The following is a 19,857-nucleotide window of genomic DNA, read 5'->3' on the forward strand; positions in this document are numbered from 1 at the left end:
TGAGGATGTGAGAGTGTATTATGAGAGTGATTGCAGAGCATGTGGAGTGCAATTTGAGAGTGTACTAGAATAATAAGTGTGAGAGTATTGTTTTTAGAGTGTTTATGTGTTTTGTTGATGCGAGTGTGTTGATTATGTATGGGAGCGCTTAAGTGGAACAGAATGGATTTTAGTTGTGCTGTGCTAATTGGATTAGTTTGCTTAATTGTATGATTGATTTGGCATATGGTGGTGGAAAGAATGAGCTGAATTTTGTCTTGTCTAATTGTTAATCATGTTATTTAAAATATAAAGTATACTTTTTAGTTGCTTTTCATTTCTAATATTCTATTTTCTGATGTTTAGAGGATACTTTGTTTAGCTGTTTCCTATGTTTTACAATGTGCAATTCTCCTTGTATTTTTGTAGCTGATTTTTATGCATAATGTTTATTTTGATGCTAAATAGGATGCTTTCTGTAGTTGTTAATTCTGTTTAATAGACTATAGCAATCCTCTGGAATTTTTGTTTTTTATTTAAGATGACAATTTATATTCTAAAATGCTGTCATATTTGTTTAAATATGATACATAAATTATCCAAATAAATAGTCAACAGTCAAAATACTAATTATCAGTTTATGTTATCTACGAAATGCTGTAAGATACTTAATAGTAACAAATATAGTCTATCAAATGCTGTAAGATAAAAATAATTATATTATTTAGATTTATTGCCCACCCTTCACTCAAAGGTCCCAGTTTTAAAATGCATCATTAAAAACAGTTATAAACAATCTAAAATCACATCACAACAAAAGTGTAGGTTCCAAAAATATACATCTCAGGTGTCAAAGGTCAGAGTAAAGAGGTGTGTCTTCAGCATTCACCAAAAACTGTACAGTGAAGTTGCCAGACACACCTCGGTGGGGAGGGAGTTCCACAAATTAGGGGCTGCCACAGAGAATGCCATCCTCCAGAATGCCACCCCCAAGTCTTTGAGTGTGGCAGAAATACCAAATGGGCCCCCTCTGCTCCTCTCAACACCCAAGAGGGTCTGTAGGGAAGAAGGCGGTCTTTCAGACATTTGGGATCTAAATTATTTAAGGCTTTAAACACTACTGTGAGCACCAATTCAACTATCAAATACTGTCTAATATATTAAATAATATATTAAATACAATGGCATTCCAACCATAAAATATTGTCAGGTATATTGTAACAGTGGTTTTCACGATATGTTCCAGGGCACCCTGAGTTCTTTGAAAAGGTAGCTACAAAAGATAGCTCACCCACCACTACTGATCTTGGTCTGCAATGTGCAGCCACAGGAATGTCTGGTGTGAGCCGAGTATAAGGCCAAGTACATTCTCCAGCATTTTCTGCAATGTTCAGAAATTTATGGAAGACACAGAGAGATTCCTTGGCATGTGCTGATGTGGCAATTATTTTTTGAAGGCAGAAGTGTGAAAACCATTGTGATTGATTACTGCATATCAACTATCAATTACTGCAAAATATTAACTGGCAGATATCAAATACTAAAAAAAATATAATTGGGTGTATCAAATACAAGTATAATACATTAACTGAAAACACAAACAAAATTTCAGGAATATTCACCATGCAAATTCATTTCAATGGCAGTTAGATTAATCTGTTAAGAACAGTATTGGCTAAAAGTGAAAGTCAAATTGTTTTATCAGTAGAGGAATGAGGAAGAAAGATATGGCAAGTAATCCTAGTGAACAAGCTTTCACATCTTAAATAGCTCTCAGAAAGAACATAGCAAACTAGTTATCTGTTGAAGAAATAGTAATATTTCATAAGGTTCAAATTAAATCTCAACAAGATGTTAAAACAAGTATTTTTGTTGTATATGAAATGAAGAGATTTCTGAGACCTCATGTGAAAATCATTGTCCAGTAGTTATTTTTTTAATTTTTTGTCAGTTCATTGCTGAATAATATTTTGTTGCTTTTAGGTAGAAATTTAAATAAATAGGGTTGGATCCAGAGTCATGTTTAAGGCAGACCCTACTAAAACCAGTAGTTCTATTCTAAGAATGACTAAGGGAGCAACCTGCAGCTTGGAAGTGCTTTATGGAGGGTTGGGGCCACAGCTGCCATGGCAGAAGGAGAAGGCACCTGGAGTTGGCACAGCAACTGGACCCAGACTGGACCTGATGGTGTTACGTAGCAGCAAGGCCAGTTCAGGATCCAACGGATTCAATGCGAGCTCATCTCAGCCCATTCCCCACCCCCAGAAAGCCCTATTTTGGGCTCTCTGTTGGCTGCTGCTGGTGGGGATCCTTCTGATCGCACTGCCTGCCAGTTTGGCACTCTGTACATCTAGATCCATCCTAAAATGTTTTCAAGCATTATCTACCCAACACATAGCTTTTTCCCCTGACATACTTCCACTCCTCTCTGTCCTGGTGAGATAATGCTACTGCCGTTCTGCCCTCCCTCATGGCACTGCTGCTGCCAATATTAGAGGGGGCAGGCTATCAATCAAATACACAGATAGATAAATGGATTCTAAATATGTACTATGAAGAAAATGAGGAAAAAGATCTCTTTGCCATTGACAAGCAGGATACACTCACCAGCCATTGCTGAGGAATCTCTGGCAGAGGCATCTGAGGAGGGGCAGGTAAGTTATTGACAACCTCTTGTTTCTGTGCATTTTCTTTTATCTCAAAGTCTAATGCGAGGGAGAAAAAATAGACATTAATCAACGGATAGGAGGGCTTTCCATGGCTTCAGCGCACTCATAGCAAACTAGGGGAGAAAAACAACACAGTAAATAAACCAAGGGCAGTGGCCTGCTAAACAAAATCAAAAACAGGGGGAGCATAAGATTTCTTACTCTAAGGAGCCACTAAAATCTGTCATGAGGGAACAGCCTTGGTGGTGGTGCCACTCTCATGGCAGTCAGAAGCAAACTGAATGGGAAGACACTCATCTCTCCCCCTTGAGGTATGAAGAATGCTATAAATCTTTCCCTTGGGAAAAGGGAACTAGTACCAATTGCCCTACAAGAGGTCTAGAAAAGGAGTGAAGAACCCACTGACCCATGAACTGGATGTGGCCCATGCTGCCTCCCCATCCAATCTGCAGCAATCCTCCTCAATCCTCGCCTGCCACAATTAGACTAGAAAATGACCTTCATTGGAACAGATGGGAGGCTGTTTTCAAGACCAAATGCTACATTTGGAGGGGTCCAAAGCAGTAGTCAGACTTGAAAACAGCCTTTTATGGGGCTCCATGGAAGGCAGCCTAATTGCTGTGCTTGGACGGGGCGGGGAGGGCTATATTCATGTAGACTGCAGCTGTGGAGAGAAGAGTTTATTTTAAGTATTTATTTATTAAATTTATATCCCACCCTTCCACCCAGAAGGCGCCAAGGGCAGCAAACAAAGAGTTAACCCTCCTTCCCCCTCCCCCCCCATCTCCATGAAGTTCTTCCACCCTCAGGTAACTAGACTTGAAAAAAGCTAAATACTTTTTTTGAAGCCTCATTGCTGGGAAGGGGTGAGAATTAGAGTCTAAAGGAGAGAGTGAGAGTGGGTGACTGAGTCAGCCAGCTCCAGTCATGCCCAGTACATCTCCCTCAAGGTTGGCCACAAAAGAATGCACGTCATGGGCTGAAAAACCATCCCTGCTCCAGACATTCCAGCATACTCTACAGGGAGAGGAAATCCCCCCAAAGAACATCTTTGCAGGAGAGATGACGCCAGGCAAGTGTACCATCTAGCTGCTGTTGCTGCTCTTGCCGGGTTGACGCCACCTGTGGGGCTTCTGTGAGAGATCTACCTCCTTGCAGACCCAGGCCCCATCAGCTGTGACTCAGCAGTTTCTGCCAGCAAGTACCACCTACCCCAGCTGTAGCAGTCAAGGGGCTGGCAGATAAAAGCAGAACTCCTGCAGGGGCGGGTCCACCGCTAGCGGGGTTGCCCCTTTGGGGGAGCCACTTTGGGGGAACACAAGGGCAAGGGCTTGTCCTGCTGCCCAGAAGAGGGGAGGAGGGTGCAGAACCACAGAGGAGTGGGGGCCTGGTCGATAAGTAATGATTTTAAATTAATTGTTGGTGGAGGGAAGGGGTTTTTTTGTGGTTTTTTTGGGTTGTTTTTTGGTGATTTTAAGGGTGGGTGGCCTGCCTGAGTTGTGGAAGCCAGTGTCAGGGGCATGAGTCAATCAGAGGGGAGTGATGGGGGGAGGGGGGAGGCCAATATTTAACGAGGCTCGGAGGCAGATGCTGGTGGAGTGCTAGGGGCAGGCCACGTCAGGTAAGAGGAACTAAGGAGAGATGCGTAATATCTGTCCCCTGTTCCGGGCCTGTCCAGAGCCGAAAGATAGCTGGGGGATGCTTGACTCCATACTCTGGCCTTCGATTGCTGCTGTGCAATGCCAGGTCTGTTGCCCAAAAAAATCTCTCATCCATGATATGATATTGGATGAGGGTGCGGACCTGGCATGTATTACGGAAACCTTGCTGGATGAGGCCGCTGCTCCTATCCTTGCGGCCATGTGTCCAGCTGGGTTCTTGTATGCACAGCAGCCGAGGGTCAGTAGTCAGAGAGGGGGAGTGGCGGCTATTTACCAAAGGTCCCTGGTTCTCACCAGGCCTCCTCTCTGTGAGACCAAGGTTGTTGACTGCATGTACTGGAGGTTGGGCCCAAAGAGCAGTCTACGGATTCTGCTCTTGTACCGTCCACCCCGCTGCACGACAGAATCCCTGGCTGAGGTACTGGAGGTGGTCTCGGAAGTGCGTGCACAGTCCCCAAACTTGTTAGTATTGGGAGACTTTAATGTACATTTGGAGGCCATCCTCACAGGGGAGCCTCGGGACTTCATGGAAACCATAGCTTCCTGGGAGCTGCACTTTATTCCAACAGGGCCCACCCATGTAGCTGGTCATGCACAAAACATTGTGTTTGTCTCAGGAGAGGAGGGGAGTGATCTGAAAATTGGGGGGTACATCCATCACCCCCTTGTCATGGTCAGATCACTACTTGGTGAGGGTGGACTTCTTGGTGCCGCAAACCCTCTGTGGGGGTGGAGGACCCATTAGGATGGTCCGCCCCAGACGTCTAATGGATCCAGATGGATTCCTGAATGCGCTTGGGGATTCTTTGGAGCATGCACATGGGCACTCGGTTGAGACCCTGGTGGAGGGGTGGAATGCTGCAATCACCGGGGCATTAGACTGGGTGGCTCCGAAATGCCCTCTCCCTCTGAATAGAGCACAGACGGCACCATGATATACTCCACGGTTGCGAACTCTGAGGCGGGAGGTGAGACGGCTAGAGTGCCGGTGGCGGAAATCTCGCTTTGACTACAAAGGTTAGAGGGGCTGCGGCAGCCTACCATGTGGCAATGAGGGCAGCAAAAAAGGATTTTTATGCTGCTTCTATTGCATCCACAGAGTGCTGTCCCAGGAGGCTGTTCCAAGTGGTCCGGAGCCTGGTCGGTCCAATTGCCCCAGAACCGATGGAACATGCTAAAGCCTCCTGTGATGAGTTTGCAAAGCACTTTACGGAGAAAATCGATCGTATTAAGAGTGCTATTCCGTGCGTTGTGGACACAATGAGCGAGCCAGAGGCAGCCAGTGGTGCTCTGGTGGTGTGGGATCGGTTCCAGCTTCTTCCTTCTGATGAAGTGGACAAGGTGCTTTCAGCCTTAAAGCCAACCACTTGCTTACTCGACCCTTTCCCGTCGTGGCTCATTATGAGCTGCAAGGACAGACTGGGCGAGGGGATCAAGATGGTGGTAAGTACGTCCCTGGAAGAGGGAGTAATGGCATCAGCTCTCAAGGAGGCAGTAATAAAACCAATTCTAAAGAAGCCCTCCTTGGATCCCCAAGATCTGAACAACTTTCGCCCAGTCTCAAATCTGCCATTCCTGGGCAAGGCAGTTGAGCGGGTGGTGGCGAAGCAGTTGCAAGTGCATTTGGAGGAAGCGGATTATCTGGATCCATTTCAATCAGGCTTCAGGCCTGGACATGGGACTGAAACGGCCTTGGTTGCCTTGGTGAATGATATGAGGAGGGCGTTGGATAGAGGCGAATGCACCCTCCTTGTCCTCCTGGATCTCTCAGTGGCTTTTGATACCGTTGACCAAGGTATCCTTCTGGACCACCTGAAGAGGTTAGGCATAGGGAGCACTGTATTGCAGGGGTTCCGTTCCTTCCTCTCTGGGAGGTACCAGAGAGTGGCATTGGGGGATGAGGGTTCGGATCCTTGGCCTCTCACTTGTGGGGTGCCACAGGGCTCCATCCTCTCCCCGATGCTGTTCAACATCTATATAAAGCCACTGGGGGCTATCATCAGAAGATTTGGGCTGCAGTGTCACCAGTATGCTGATGACACGCAGCTCTATCTCTCATTCAAATCTTCACCGAGGTTGGCTGTAGAAACCCTATCCAAGTGCCTGGAGTCGGTGAGTGGCTGAATGGTAAGGAATAAGCTGAACCCTGACAAAACCGAGGTACTGTTTGTGGGAGACAAGGGAAGGTTGGGGGATGTTGACCTGGTGCTCAATGGGGTACAATTGCCCCTGAAAGACCAGGTCCGCAGCCTGGGGGGTCATTCTTGACACCCAGCTGTCCATGGAGACTCAGGTCTCAGCTGTGAGCCGGGCGGCGCTGTATCAACTCCATCTGATATGGAGGCTGCGCCCCTACCTTCCCAACCATCTGCTCCCATCTGTGGTACATGCCCTGGTCTTCTCTCGCCAAACTATTGTAATGCGCTCTAAGTGGGATTACCCTTGAAAACAGTCCGGAAGCTGCAACTGGTACAGAATGCGGCGGCTCGCCTGATTAAAGGCAGCCGCCGGTAAGATCACATCACTCCAGCGCTGAAGGAGTTGCACTGGTTACCGGTTGTTTTCCAGGCCCAATTCAAGGTGTTGGTTCTGACCTTTAAAACCCTATACGGTTTTGGCCCAGTCTATCTGAAGGAGCGCCTCCAACATCATCAGCGATGCCGCCCAACAAGATCAGCCTCAAAAGGCCTTCTCTCTATCCCACCAGTTAAAACAGCTAGACTGATGAGGACTAGGGAGAGGGCTTTTTCAACTGTGGCCCCCACTTTGAGGAATTCCCTCCCAAATGATCTCCGCCATGCCCCCTCTATGATGAGCTTCCGCCGGCCCTTGAAGACCTGGCTCTTCAGGCAGGCTTTTGGGGTGGGTTTTATTATTATTGTTGAGATTTTTAATGTTTTAATGTATTTGTATGGGGTTTTTTTGTATGTCGCCCAGAGTGGCTGGACAGCCAGCCAGATGGGCAACTAATAAATTTAATATATAAATGAATAGAATGTTCCAAAGCTGCTCCACTCAGGTGCAAAACCCATCTGCCCGATTGCAGCAAGACGGCAAAGGAGAATAGTTAGCTAGGTTTTGTTTTACTGGTGCATTTTGTTAAATACAATTTTGCTTTACCCATAGTATATGTCAATAATACAAATCTGGGACTGACCTTTTGATGATTGTATCCTCAGAAGAATGTTACTCAAAACTGCCTTTTTCTCCCTGACTGTGGTTGTTAAGTATTCATGGTCCAGAAGCTGAAGAAACAGTTGCAGTTCAACAATTAATTCTTCCATGGCTGAAACAAAATTAAACCCTTTTGAAAACTTACATTATGTCTAAAAAAAGAAATTCAGAACAGGCAGCCTAGCAGCACTATTAGAAATAAGCTGCTACTACTGCTTGTTAAAATTGTACTCGACAGCTCCCCAGTCTATTATGATTTGGGACCACTAGGACCACAGCTTCCCTCTAGGTAGGAATGGTATTTATGCCAAGGCAATCCAGTGGCCCACAACTGTAAGGAAAGCATGCTTATACTTGTATCAATAACGGGAGGACGCCCAACTGGTAGATCCAGCACCCAAAACAAATTCATCTAACCCTTCACTGACAGTCTATCAAAGCCTAACTATGAAATAGGGATATTCCACAATTCCATATGTATCCCTTTGTATTTTGTATGACTCAACACATGTGCTCCACAACCATGTTACCGCATTCTAAATCTAATTGATGACACTTCCATCATTTCATATTTATAGCCCACCTTTTGGTCACTGAAGTTGTCAATCTGATTATTTGGTACAACATGCTTCCAGCCTCTGGACAACTGTCAGGAGGGCAGAGTAATCTTCAAGAATCCAGAAAGTGCTCATCCCATGGACAGGAGACATGGTGGGTGGCAAGGCCAGTTCAAGCATTACCTACCCCCTCATTACAGCACACTAAAAACACATTCCTTGTATTGGTGCGCCATGTGCAAACATTAACATCTGGAAGCACAGAGACAAGGGAGGGAATGAGTTGCAAGTGCCCTGCACTTTCAGTTGCTGACAGTGAAGGAGGACACTGCACATATTTGAATGGATATGCGACATAAAAAGCTTTTAAATACATAACCTTCCTTTTAACGCTATCCACAAAGATAACCAGATAACTTTCTGAGAAAAGCAATGTTTAATTAGATACAGAGATCAAAGATGTTGTAATATTGCCTAGTGGAGAGCAGTAGAATGATCACATACACAATATGGATTACTAGCAAGCCAATCCCCAAGTGATATGTTTGTCCCCACCAAGTGGAATGCCAGTGGTCCAACCACTGTTACCCTTCCCCCTCCCCCACAGTCCCAGGAGCTACTGCAGAAAGACAACAGAGGTTTGGATGGCTGCCATGGTGGGCTCTCCCTTGCTTCAATAACTCAGTGCTTTTACAGGGAACGCATGGGATCCCCCTCCATCGCATGCACCTCCCTTTAACCAGTAGCCTCATGAAAGTGGAGCAGCGCCACTGGGCTCTTTCGGGAGGAAGCGCGGGATACAAATTCAATAAATAAAAAAGAATCTGTCAATTTCAGTTCTCTCAATTTCTCATTTTTCCAATCTTAAATTCTATTCCCCACATTTTGTCAGCAATTTGCATTTTTTAAAATCCTCATGAACATTTTTCCCAATGAACACATTTTTGTATGCAGTTTGACTAAACAATTTTTGCAAGCAATTTCTCCTACTACATTTCTGTATGTCATTTTCACTCATATATTGATTATTATGTATCCTTTCCCCAAATATATGCATTTCTGTAAACTCTTCGGTTGGAGAGCTGCATCATAAAATTTGGGTATGTGTGAATTTCAAATGATGGCTGTTTAGGTTTTCATATTGTTTCAGAAAGTGTGAATTTGATAGATTCAGCTTTAAATGCTAACCGAATCAAATTTCTTCCCCATCACTAAGCACCACTAAAGAAAGAGAAACAGGGGTAATAGCAGAGAGCCTGTGAACTCTTAATTTGCACAAACAGTATACATTTGCAACTGTCAGTGAATAGAATAATAAGACTAATGTGCTACAATATACATCTAGGTGGAATACAGAGACATGGAACACTCAATCACAAACCACTGAAAAGCAAGGGACAGAGCTGTTGGTGATGATTATATGGATTCCCAAAACCATTAACCAAAATGGCTAATGTTTTTTTAAAACTGTGATTTGAAGGCTTCATGAAGATCTTTGCTACATGGCCACATGACAATACTAAGTGTTTTCATCCAGACTCTTGGATTTATTTCTTACTATATAATAAAAATTATTATTATTATTGTTATTATTATTTATTTATTTATATCCTGCTCTTTCTCCCAGTAGGAGCCCAGGGTGGCAAACAAAAGCACTACAAACACTTTAAAACATCATAAAAACAGACTTCAAAATATATTAAAACACAACCATCATTAAAAACATATTAAAACAAAACATCCTTTAAAACTTTTTTTTTAAAAGCTTTAAAAACATTTTTAAAAGAAGGTTTAAAAATGTATTAAAAAGCAATTCCAACACAGATGCAGACTGGGATAAGGTCTCTACTTAAAAGCCTTGTTGAAAGAGAAAGATCTTCAGTAGGCACCAAAACGATAACAGAGATGGTACCTGTCTAATATTCAGAGCTTGGAAAAGTTACTTTTTTGAACTACAACTCTCATCAGCCCAATCCAGTGGCCATGTTGGCTGGGGCTGATGGGAGTTGTAGTTCAAAAAAGTAACTTTTCCAAGCTCTGCTAATATTTAAGGGGAGGGAATTCCACAGGGTAGGTGCCACCACACTAAACGTCTGTTTCCTATGTTGTGTGGAATGGACCTCCTGATAAGGTGGTATCTGCAAGAGGCCCTCACCTGCAGATCGCAGTGATCGACCAGGTATATAAGGGATAAGACAGTCTTTCAGATATCCTGGTCCCAAGCTGTATAGGGCTTTGTACACCAAAACTAGAACCTTGAACTTAGCCCAGTAGCTAATAGGTAGCCAGTGCAATTCTCTGAGTAGCAGAGTGACATATTGGCGATAACCTGCTCCAGTGAGCAGTCCCACTGCCACATTTTGCACCAGCTTTAGCTTCCGGACCAACCTCAAGGGTAGCCCCACATAGAGTGCATTACAGTAATCCAATCTGGAGGTTACCAGTGTATGGACAACAGTAGGTCAGGCTATCCCAGTCCAGAAACAGCTGCAGCTGTCTTACCAGCCAAAGCTGGTGAAAGGCACTCCTAGCCACGGAGGTCACCTGGGCCCCTAACGACAAAGATGGATGCAGGAACACCCCCAGACTACGGACCTCCTCTTTCAGAGAGAGTATGACCCCATCTAAAGCAGGCAACTGATCAATTATCCGAACTCAGAAACCACCAACCCACAGCGTCTCTGTCTTGCTAGGATTGAGAGTCAGTTTATTGGCTCTCAACCAGCGCACCACAGAGTCCAGGCACCAGTCCAGGGCTTGTAAAAATGTAAAAAGTTACGACATAATGCAGTGTGATATTGAGGGCAGAGCGCAGTGGCAGGGCAACAAGACACAAAGATGGTTGACCGGCTGTAGGGTGTCTAGGGCGGTGGCGGCACAACAGCCAAGGCAAGTGGGTTGGAGTGGGGACTGTGGGTGCCGGTGGGTGGCAGTGAAGGACAGGGGTAGCAAGTGAGCAAATGAACAAGCAGGCTATGTTGTGGCAGTGGCTGCAGCCTGGGTGGAAGGCCGGCAGCAGCACAACAGCTGAGGCAAGTGGCTTGGGGTGAGGAGTGTGGATGCCAGGGGGTGGGGTGGGGGCAGAAGGTTGGCAAGGGAGCAAATGAGCGCTGCAAATTGCAGCATGACTGAGCCAGGGGGAGGAGACCAAGCAAACATCCACAAGTGTGTGTGGGCAGCAGAATTCAGCAGTGGCTGGTGATGGTCTGGCCGACCTGCTTCATGGGAGGCGTCACAGTAGGGGCAAGGCCTCCCAGAAGCTGGCTCCTCGGCTCACCTAGGCTGCCGCTGCCCACTCGTTCACCTCCACCCTGATCATTCACTCATTTGCTCTGTCTCCAGGCAGCATGGTCTAAATGTCTATGGGGGAAGGGGGGCTTAGCGAGGTCTAAAGGGAGAAAGGGTGGGGGCTTAGCAGTTGTAGGAGGTGAAAGGACTTACTGAGGGGTTACCATAGGGGGAGTTTGGTGAGGGTAGGCAGGGTTGGCGAGCGAAGTGAGCAGGGGTGGCAGCCCCTAGTATGTCACAAAACTATAAAAACATTGTTTTTTAACTATATGCCACCTTTCATTTGAAAGAAAGAGCATAGATGCAGCCAACATTATTCCACCTATGCAGTAGAAAATCAGTTCAGCTGGGAGCCCAGTGCAAGGGGTTGTGTCTGCAGTTGGGCCAGAGAGACAGAAAAGATATTCTCTAGGTGTACTGCCCATCCCACTGCCCAATAGTATCCTTGTCTGATGTTAGACTTCAATCTCCATGCTGAAGCTGCTTTTTCAGGACTTTATTATGATTGTTACTGCAGTTTATATCCCACCTTTCCTCCCATAGGAGCCCAGGGCAGCAGACACAATAAAACGTTTTTTTTAGTTCTAACAACAGTTAAAACATTCTTGCAACCAGTGATCTCACGGTTGCCACAAACAGTGTCTTTCAGCCATCAAGTGCCTGAGTAAATAGGAATGTTTTAAAATCCCCCCTGAAAGTTAATCATGAGGGAGGGAGATGTGCCTCACCAAATGGGGAACTGTCACTGAAAAGGCCCTATCAAGGGTCAATGCCAACTGGGCAACCCCAGTGGTGGCACCACTAAGGCTTCACTTGCTGATTGCAGAGTCCAAATGGTTGATATTGGGGAAGGTGCTCTTTTAAGTACTTAGGTCGCAAGCCATTTAAGGCTCCATACACTAGTACTAACACCTTGAATTTGGCCTGGAAGCCCACTAGCAGCCAGTGCAAGGCTTTCAAGACTGCTTTCGCTGGGTTCCATCAGGCTGTCCTACTTACCAGCCTAGCACCCACATACTGCACTAGCTACAGCCTCTTGACCATCTTCAGGGACAGGCCCACATATAGCGCATTACAGTAGTCCAGACAGCGGGTCACCAAAGCATGGACAACTGAGATCAGGTTATGGTCTAGGAACAGCTATAACTGGTAAATCAGCCTAAGCTAGGCATAAGCACTCCTAATCACAGAGACCATTTGGGAGTCTAGTGACAAGTTGGAATCCAGGAGTACCCCCAGAATCCTTCAGGGGGAATACAACCCCTCTCAAAACAGATCATATACCTAATTGCCAGACATGGGGATCACCCACACACAGTACTTCCATCATCAAGATTCAGCCTCAGTTTATTGGACCCCATCCAGTCCATCATTGCCTCCAGACACCTGTCCAACATCTACACTTCATTGGAATGGAGAGACAGAACTGTGTGTCATCAACATCATGCTCCAAATCCCCAGATGACAACTCCCAATGATTTCATATAGATGTTAAATAGCATAGGAGACAGTATGGGTCCTTGTGGGTTCCCACAGCCCCAAAGCCATGGAACCAAGCAATAATCTCCTAGTATTTACTTTCTGGTAGCAGCCTGCAGGAAGGAGCGGAACCACTGCAATCCACCTCGAGTCGCTCCAGAAGAACACCATAGTCAATGGTGTGTCAAAAGCTGCTGAGAGGTCAAGGAGAACCAACGGGGTTGCACTCCCCCTGTCTCTCTCCCAAAAGAGTTAATCTATCATGGCCCACTCAGGGCAAGCTTGGGATTTCATGGTCACTACAACGATCACAGGGCTATCTGAAATCAAAGACACAGAGCAGCCCATATCCTCAATCTGGTTTTTGTTACAGAGCAGGCTGGGAGAAATCCAATGGTACTGGGGGTTCTTGTCATGGACAGATCACTCCCTGGTGAGGTTTGATCTCACTGTGACTGACTCTTCTTGCAGGGGTGAGGGGCCTTTTCAAATGATCTGCCCCCAGAGACTTATGGAAGCTGAGGGATTTCTAAATGCTGTGACATTTCCCAATTCACACAGTTGGTTCTCCTATCAAGGCCCTTGCTTCGCTTTGGAATGGTGACATGAACATAATTACTCCTGAGTGCCCTTTTGGGGAAGCCTGAATTCTGGGCTATAAAATGGCCTGGTAGATGGCTAGAGAGCAGGTGGCGCAAAACTAGGAGTGAATATTGGGCTCCTTCTAGGAGGAAGGGTGGGATATAAATGTAATTAATATAATAAAATACAACCAAACACAGGTAACAGCACAAAATAGTGTCTACCAGGTGGTGGTGGCAATGAAGAAGGCTCACACTGCTACCACCACTGCATTCTTGATGGACTGCCCAGAAGAGCAAGTTCTTCAGGTAGTGAAGGGGCTGGTGAACTCAGACCCTAACTCAACATCAGCAAAATGTTTGTTCGAACACTGTGCTAATTTTGTGAAGCATTTTAAGGGCAACGTTGCCTGTCTATGCTCGGAACGTGATGCCCCAATTGGAGCAGATCTGGGGGATACATTCAGAATATCATCTGGTCATGTTTCATGGGATCAATTTTAGTTACTGATGATGCAGACAGGATGTTTGTAGGGATCAGGCACACCATGTGTCTTCTCAACTTTTGCCCATCCTGTCTCATTAAATTTAGCAGTGGCGGATTGACTGGGTGGCTCCAGAGAGTGGTTAATGCCTCATTATGGGAGGGGAGATACCCACTGCGTTGAAGAAGACAGTGGTGTGCCTCCTTCTGAAGAGGCCTTCCCTGAACCCAGCAGTGTTAAGCAACTACCACCCAGTCACATATATCCCTTTGTGGGGTACAGTGATTGAGAGGATAGTGGTCAATCAACTGCAAGGTGTTCCTAGATTATCTAGATCCATTTCAGTGTGGCTTTAAGCCTCGATATGGCAATCAACTGGCCTTCATTGCCCTAATTAATATCTTTACCAGGACAGAGGCAGGTGGAGAGCTACCTGTTGATTCTCCTTGATCTCTTAGCAACATTCAATACCATTGACCATAGTATCCTCTTGGAGCGACTCTATGGGTTGAGGGCACTATTTCAGTGGTTCCATTCCTACCTGCAGGGATGCTGCCAGAGTATAAAATTGGGGGAGACTTCTGCTCGGACCCATGTCATTTGTGCTAAGGAGTCCCATGGGGCTCCATCTTATCCTCTATGCTGTTTGACTACTATATGATACCACTGGGGACTACCATCTAGCAATTTCTGGCAAGGTGTCATCAGTATGCTATCTGTCAATTCCATCTGAATCATGAGAGGTTGTGCAAGTGCTGAGCCAGTGTCTGGAGTCTGTGATGAGCTGCAGTAGGACCAATAAACTGAAAATGAATCCACATAAGACAGAGGTTCTGCAGGTGGAGTTGACCTGTTCTGGATAGGGTAGCACTCCACCTCAAGTAGTGGGTTTGCAGCCTGGAGAAACTCAATGCCAAAATGTCACTCAAAGCACACATGGCTTTGGTAGTGATGGCTGCCTATTGCTGGTTCACATTGTTGTTTCTGGATATGGTCTAACTGGGTTTATGTTGTTATCTGCCCTTGGCACCCTTCGGGGAGGAAAAGAGAAATATAAATTCAATAAATAAATACAAAGTTTGCTGTGATATAGTTCATAAGTTCCTTAACTTTGTCCTCACAAGACAAGAAAAGTTTTGGACACTGCAAAAATAATTACAAGGGCTGCTTCCACAGTAGGCCTTCTGAGCACTCCTAAGGCATTGCTTTTCTAAAATCGGCTGGAAGCATAGTTAGAACAGTGTGGCTCTAAGATCCTTTTATAAAGATCACTCAGAAAACCCATTCAGCCAAAAGATCCCTTCCTCCTTGCAGCTTCTGCCCCTTTTATCGCTTCCTGTTCCGTACGGCAGCAGCATTACTGATGAACAGCCTCCAAGTTGACCTTAATCGCTATTCCTCTTACCTTCAAGATAGGAAACACAGAGAACACTGGAAATCAGTGATCTGGAAATGATATCATCTGGATTATTCCTAAAAAGTGAATGAATTGTAATTCCAGATTAAACTACTGGTGTTTAAGCAAGCAAGGACTGCTAATTTGGCAGCACTTTTGTTCTACTATCTGCCTCTTGGGCAGATAGTCAAATGGGGGCAGCCCTCCCATAATTAACAAGGCTAACTTTCAACAAGAACAAAAAAAAATGTAAGATTAATTTGGTTGGTTGTATCAAAACAAACTTTTGCACAATGTACACTTAGACAACCATTAATCATGGCCACAAGTTTAGATGGCTTTTAACAGAATTAGAAATGTTCATGGAGGACAAGCCTACCAATGGCTGCTAACCATGTTAGAAATCTTCCTGTTCAAAGGTATTATACTTCCTGAGTACCAGATGCTAGAAAAAAGCATCACCTTCATGAACTGGTTGTGAGCTCCCAGAGAAATCTGGCTGTCCAGTGTTGGAAACAGAATGCTAGCCTACGTGGGACTTTGGTCTCTTCCATCAAGGGAATTCTCATGCTAAGACAAGAGAATGCATGCATTTAAACTTATGAAACACTGGAAGCAACTCTGCATACTTGCTGCATTTTAATTGAAGTGTAAACAAAACATGGATAAAAATGCTGATTTCCTATTGCCGTAGAGACTCAAAAACAGAAACGACATTTGCTGTACACCCAGACTCTCATTAGTTTGCCATCAGGGCTGACCCAGCTGAGTCCTTTGGCTCAGGCAGTGACAATCATCAACCATGCTACACAAAGATAAATGGGCAAACATTGGGATGCTTTCCTCATCTTGCCAGCTGCTTCTGTTGCTCACTTGAAAATTAATAAGGCTCATATCAGAGTTAGGAAGCTGTTGCTGCCATCTGTCTTCCTTAAAACAAAATTACTAAACTTTGCAAACAAACACATATTTCTAGCTTTCAGGGTGACTTTAATTATCTTTAAGCCAAAATAATCCTTTATAAATAAAAAGAGCAAGACTACTTTATTTGCCAGTTCAGTTTGTCAACCTGAAATCTCTACTAGATCTTGCATTTGATCATTTCATCCCTAGCCCTCCATGAATTCCAACACACTTGAGTTCCCTCTTAAATATTTTAAATGACTTTACATTTTTATAGAACAGAGCCAAACCTGCTACTAGAAATATAACTAAAAAGTTATCTATAGGATTCATGACTATTTTTCCTGGCACTACAGATGGGGGAGGAGAAAAAAGAAAACCCTTCATTAAGTCTCCCCATTACCATCAACATTATCAAGGGTTCATCAACATATGGCTGGAAATTGTCACTATGGGATTTGACATGTCCTATCAATCTGAGCGTGCAGCTGCTGTCTACAGAAAACAGCTGTGACACAAAAGTAACTAGGTAGAGGCAAATCTTAGAGAAGTCTTGCTTCAGATATTACATTACAATGTGTTTCACAATTCTCCCCCCTCCCCTGCAAAACAAGGGAGGATATCAACAAGGTGTTTGAACTTCTAAAAGAGAATTATGTCATAAACAAACATTGCCACATTTCACTATGATATCTCAATGCTAAGGGGAAATTCACATTACATTGTAGCAGGTTTTACTCTGTTTTAGATTCAATTTCCATGCTGTATTCTTTTCTCAGTTTCAATTTTTTACTTGTAAACCGAGTACACAAGTCTGAAGCTGACACAATAACCAGAGTGAACAGAATTCTGTTCACATGCTACCCTTTTTTAGAATGCATGAAGCTAACCCATAGATGTCTGTCAAGACAATAGCAAAAACTTCCAAGTGGTTTCAATTGACAAAATATTGTATTTTGTCAACCAAATTGTTTAACCTAACATAGAACAAGCATGCATTACAATTCTGCAAGGTGCTTGAAATGTTATATGCCTCTTTCCTCTTATTCCTCTTCCTTCCTTTTCTGCACTACCTCTCAACAAATGAAATAAGTCAGTTGCTAACAGTTTCTTTAGCCCAGCACTTGAAAACATGAGGACCACACCTAACTGAGGAAAGCTTACATGTCGCTTACATGCCAAAAGCAGAAGGGTGTAGCTTAGAGAGGCTTCAAGTCTCAGCAGAATATTACATCAATCATCAATTTGCCAAAAATAATCAAACCAAGCACATGCACTCCTTTTCCGTCACAAAAAAAGTGCAGATATCACTCACTGTATGCCTGGTTTTTGTGAATAAAGCTTTCTTTACCTGATAGCTGGGGGAGAAATCTTAATACATTTAAGACCAATTTCACTGAAATTCCTATTCCAACTATCTTATTGGTTCAAATCTCATTTTTTAGCATATCTTCAGGCTATATATGAAGGGAAGATGCTGCCTGACACAATTCTCCTTAATCACTTTACAGAAAATACAGTAAAAATTAATTCCATTTAACTATCAGTTTTCATTAATCTAAGGAAGAGACAGCATTTAAATGAGTTACACATTTTTTCAGTCCTCCAAGATCATGCATGCATAGTTATTCATATGAAGTCTTTTTCTTTTCTTTTTTAATAGATAAAGGCAAAGACAAACACAATAACATCATTATACGTGAAAATCGCATCCTTAATATAACTATGATATATAACATCTATTACCTCTTTAATTTTTTTCAAACAGGTAAAGCAACACATGCCACATCATTATCACTGTTCTTCTTCTTCATCATCATCACCATCATCATAATCTATCCCACCCTTTCTCCCAAAGGAGCCCAGAGGGTGGTTGAAAAACATCATAGATGCAGTCCATGCAATAATTAAAACATGTAAAACTACGTATCTAATTAATATCTGCCTGTTGGACAGAAGTCGTGGGTATGCTCTCGGTGCAATGAGCTCCTGGCTCTCCGGGAACGACTTCATTTCCTTGAGGCCAAGGTGGCGGACCTGGAAAAGCTGAGAGAGGCAGAGAGGTGTGTGGAGGAGGCCTTCAGGGACGTTATAGCTGTGTCCCACTCCAACGATGATAGCTCTCCTGCTATCATGGAGAACGATGGTCTCGGGGAAGGAGAGCATCCAGCTGAGGAAGAGGGAAACGATCCCTTAGAAGGGACCCATTCCTTGGGGGATGAGCAGCTATCCTCTCGTGCCGAGGATATATCTCCAGGGGGTGGAGGGATCCTTGTAGTGGGTGATTCGATCATTAGGAACATAGACAGTGGGGTGTGTGATGGGCGTGTAGACCGCAAGGTGTTTTGCCTGCCTGGTGCGAAGGTTGCGGATATCGCCCGTCGTTTAGATAGTTTGGTAGACAGTGCTGGGAAGGAGTCAGTGGTCGTGGTGCACGTTGGCACCAACGACATGGGGAAATGCAGCCGTGAGGTCCTGGAAGCAAAATTTAGGTTGCTAGGTAGGATGCTGAAAGCCAGGACCTCCAAGGTGGCTTTCTCTGAAATGCTACCGGTTCCACGCGCAGGACCAGCCAGACAGGCCCAGCTTTGCAGTCTCAATGCGTGGATGAGACGATGGTGTCGGGTGGAAGGGTTTGGATTTGTTAGGCACTGTGGAACATTTTGGGACAAGCCGGGCCTGTACAAAAGGGACGGGCTCCACTTGAACCAGAATGGAACCAGACTGCTGGCACTTAAAATTAAAAAGGTGGCAGAGCAGCTTTTAAACTAACTGAGGGGGGAAACCCGACAGGAGCTGAGAAAGGTCCGGTTCGGAATAAACCTCCCCCCTGGGATAAAAACCAAAGAAATGATGAAATTTTAAAAGGGGTAGGCCTAGAAGTAGGCATTGTGAGAGCAGGGGCACAGGATATAAATTCAGAAGAGCAAAATTACCACAGGCCTAACCACAAGTGCCAAAGACACTTGAAGAGAGACACTGCTTACAAGTGCCTGTACGCTAATGCTAGGAGCCTGCGAACCAAGATGGGAGAACTGGAGTGCTTGGTCTTAGAGGAGAGCATTGATATAGTGAGCATAACGGAGACCTGGTGGAATGGAGAAAACCAGTGGGATACGGTTATCCCTGGATATAAACTATATCGGAAGGACAGGGAAGGACGTATTGGTGGCGGAGTCGCTCTATACGTGAAAGAAGGCATTGAATCCAGCAAGCTCGAAACCCCAAAAGAGGCAGACTCCTCCACAGAATCGTTGTGGGTGGTGATACCATGCCCCAGGAGGGACTTAATACTGGGAACGATCTATCGTCCCCCTGATCAAAATGCTCAGGGAGACCTTGAGATGAGATATGAAATTGAGGAAGCATCCAAACTAGGGAATGTGGTAGTAATGGGTGACTTCAACTACCCGGACATAGACTGGCCGCATATGTGTTCCAGTCATGACAAAGAAGCAAAGTTTCTAGATATTCTAAATGACTATTCCCTAGACCAGTTGGTCATGGAACCGACCAGAGGGAGGGCAACCCTGGACTTAATCCTCAGTGGGGACCGGGACCTGGTGCGAGATGTAAGTGTTGTTGAACCGATTGGGAGCACTGACCACAGTGCTATTAAATTAAACATACATGTAACTGGCCAATTGCCACGAAAATCCAACACGGTCACATTTGACTTCAAAAG

The 19,857-nt window shown here is 44.7% G+C and overlaps 1 protein-coding gene across 7 annotated transcripts in view; it reads right to left on the reverse strand.

Annotated features, from left to right (window-relative positions):
• AFAP1 (actin filament associated protein 1) overlaps positions 1-19,857 on the reverse strand; it is a 105,117-nt gene that overhangs the window by 68,248 nt on the left and 17,012 nt on the right. For 6 of the 7 annotated variants that reach the window (XM_061587504.1, XM_061587496.1, XM_061587513.1 and 3 more), the window contains exons 2-3: positions 7,467-7,595; positions 2,587-2,684 (exon numbers count right to left, since the gene is read on the reverse strand). In XM_061587504.1, the coding sequence (XP_061443488.1) occupies positions 2,587-2,684; positions 7,467-7,595 (227 nt within the window). Of the gene's footprint in view, positions 1-2,586; positions 2,685-7,466; positions 7,596-8,066; positions 8,293-19,857 lie in introns of all 7 variants that reach the window. The other variant, XM_061587523.1, reaches the window with a different exon arrangement.

Source organism: Rhineura floridana, chromosome 1 (genome assembly GCF_030035675.1).
Source record: "Rhineura floridana isolate rRhiFlo1 chromosome 1, rRhiFlo1.hap2, whole genome shotgun sequence".
Taxonomy (NCBI): domain Eukaryota; kingdom Metazoa; phylum Chordata; class Lepidosauria; order Squamata; family Rhineuridae; genus Rhineura; species Rhineura floridana.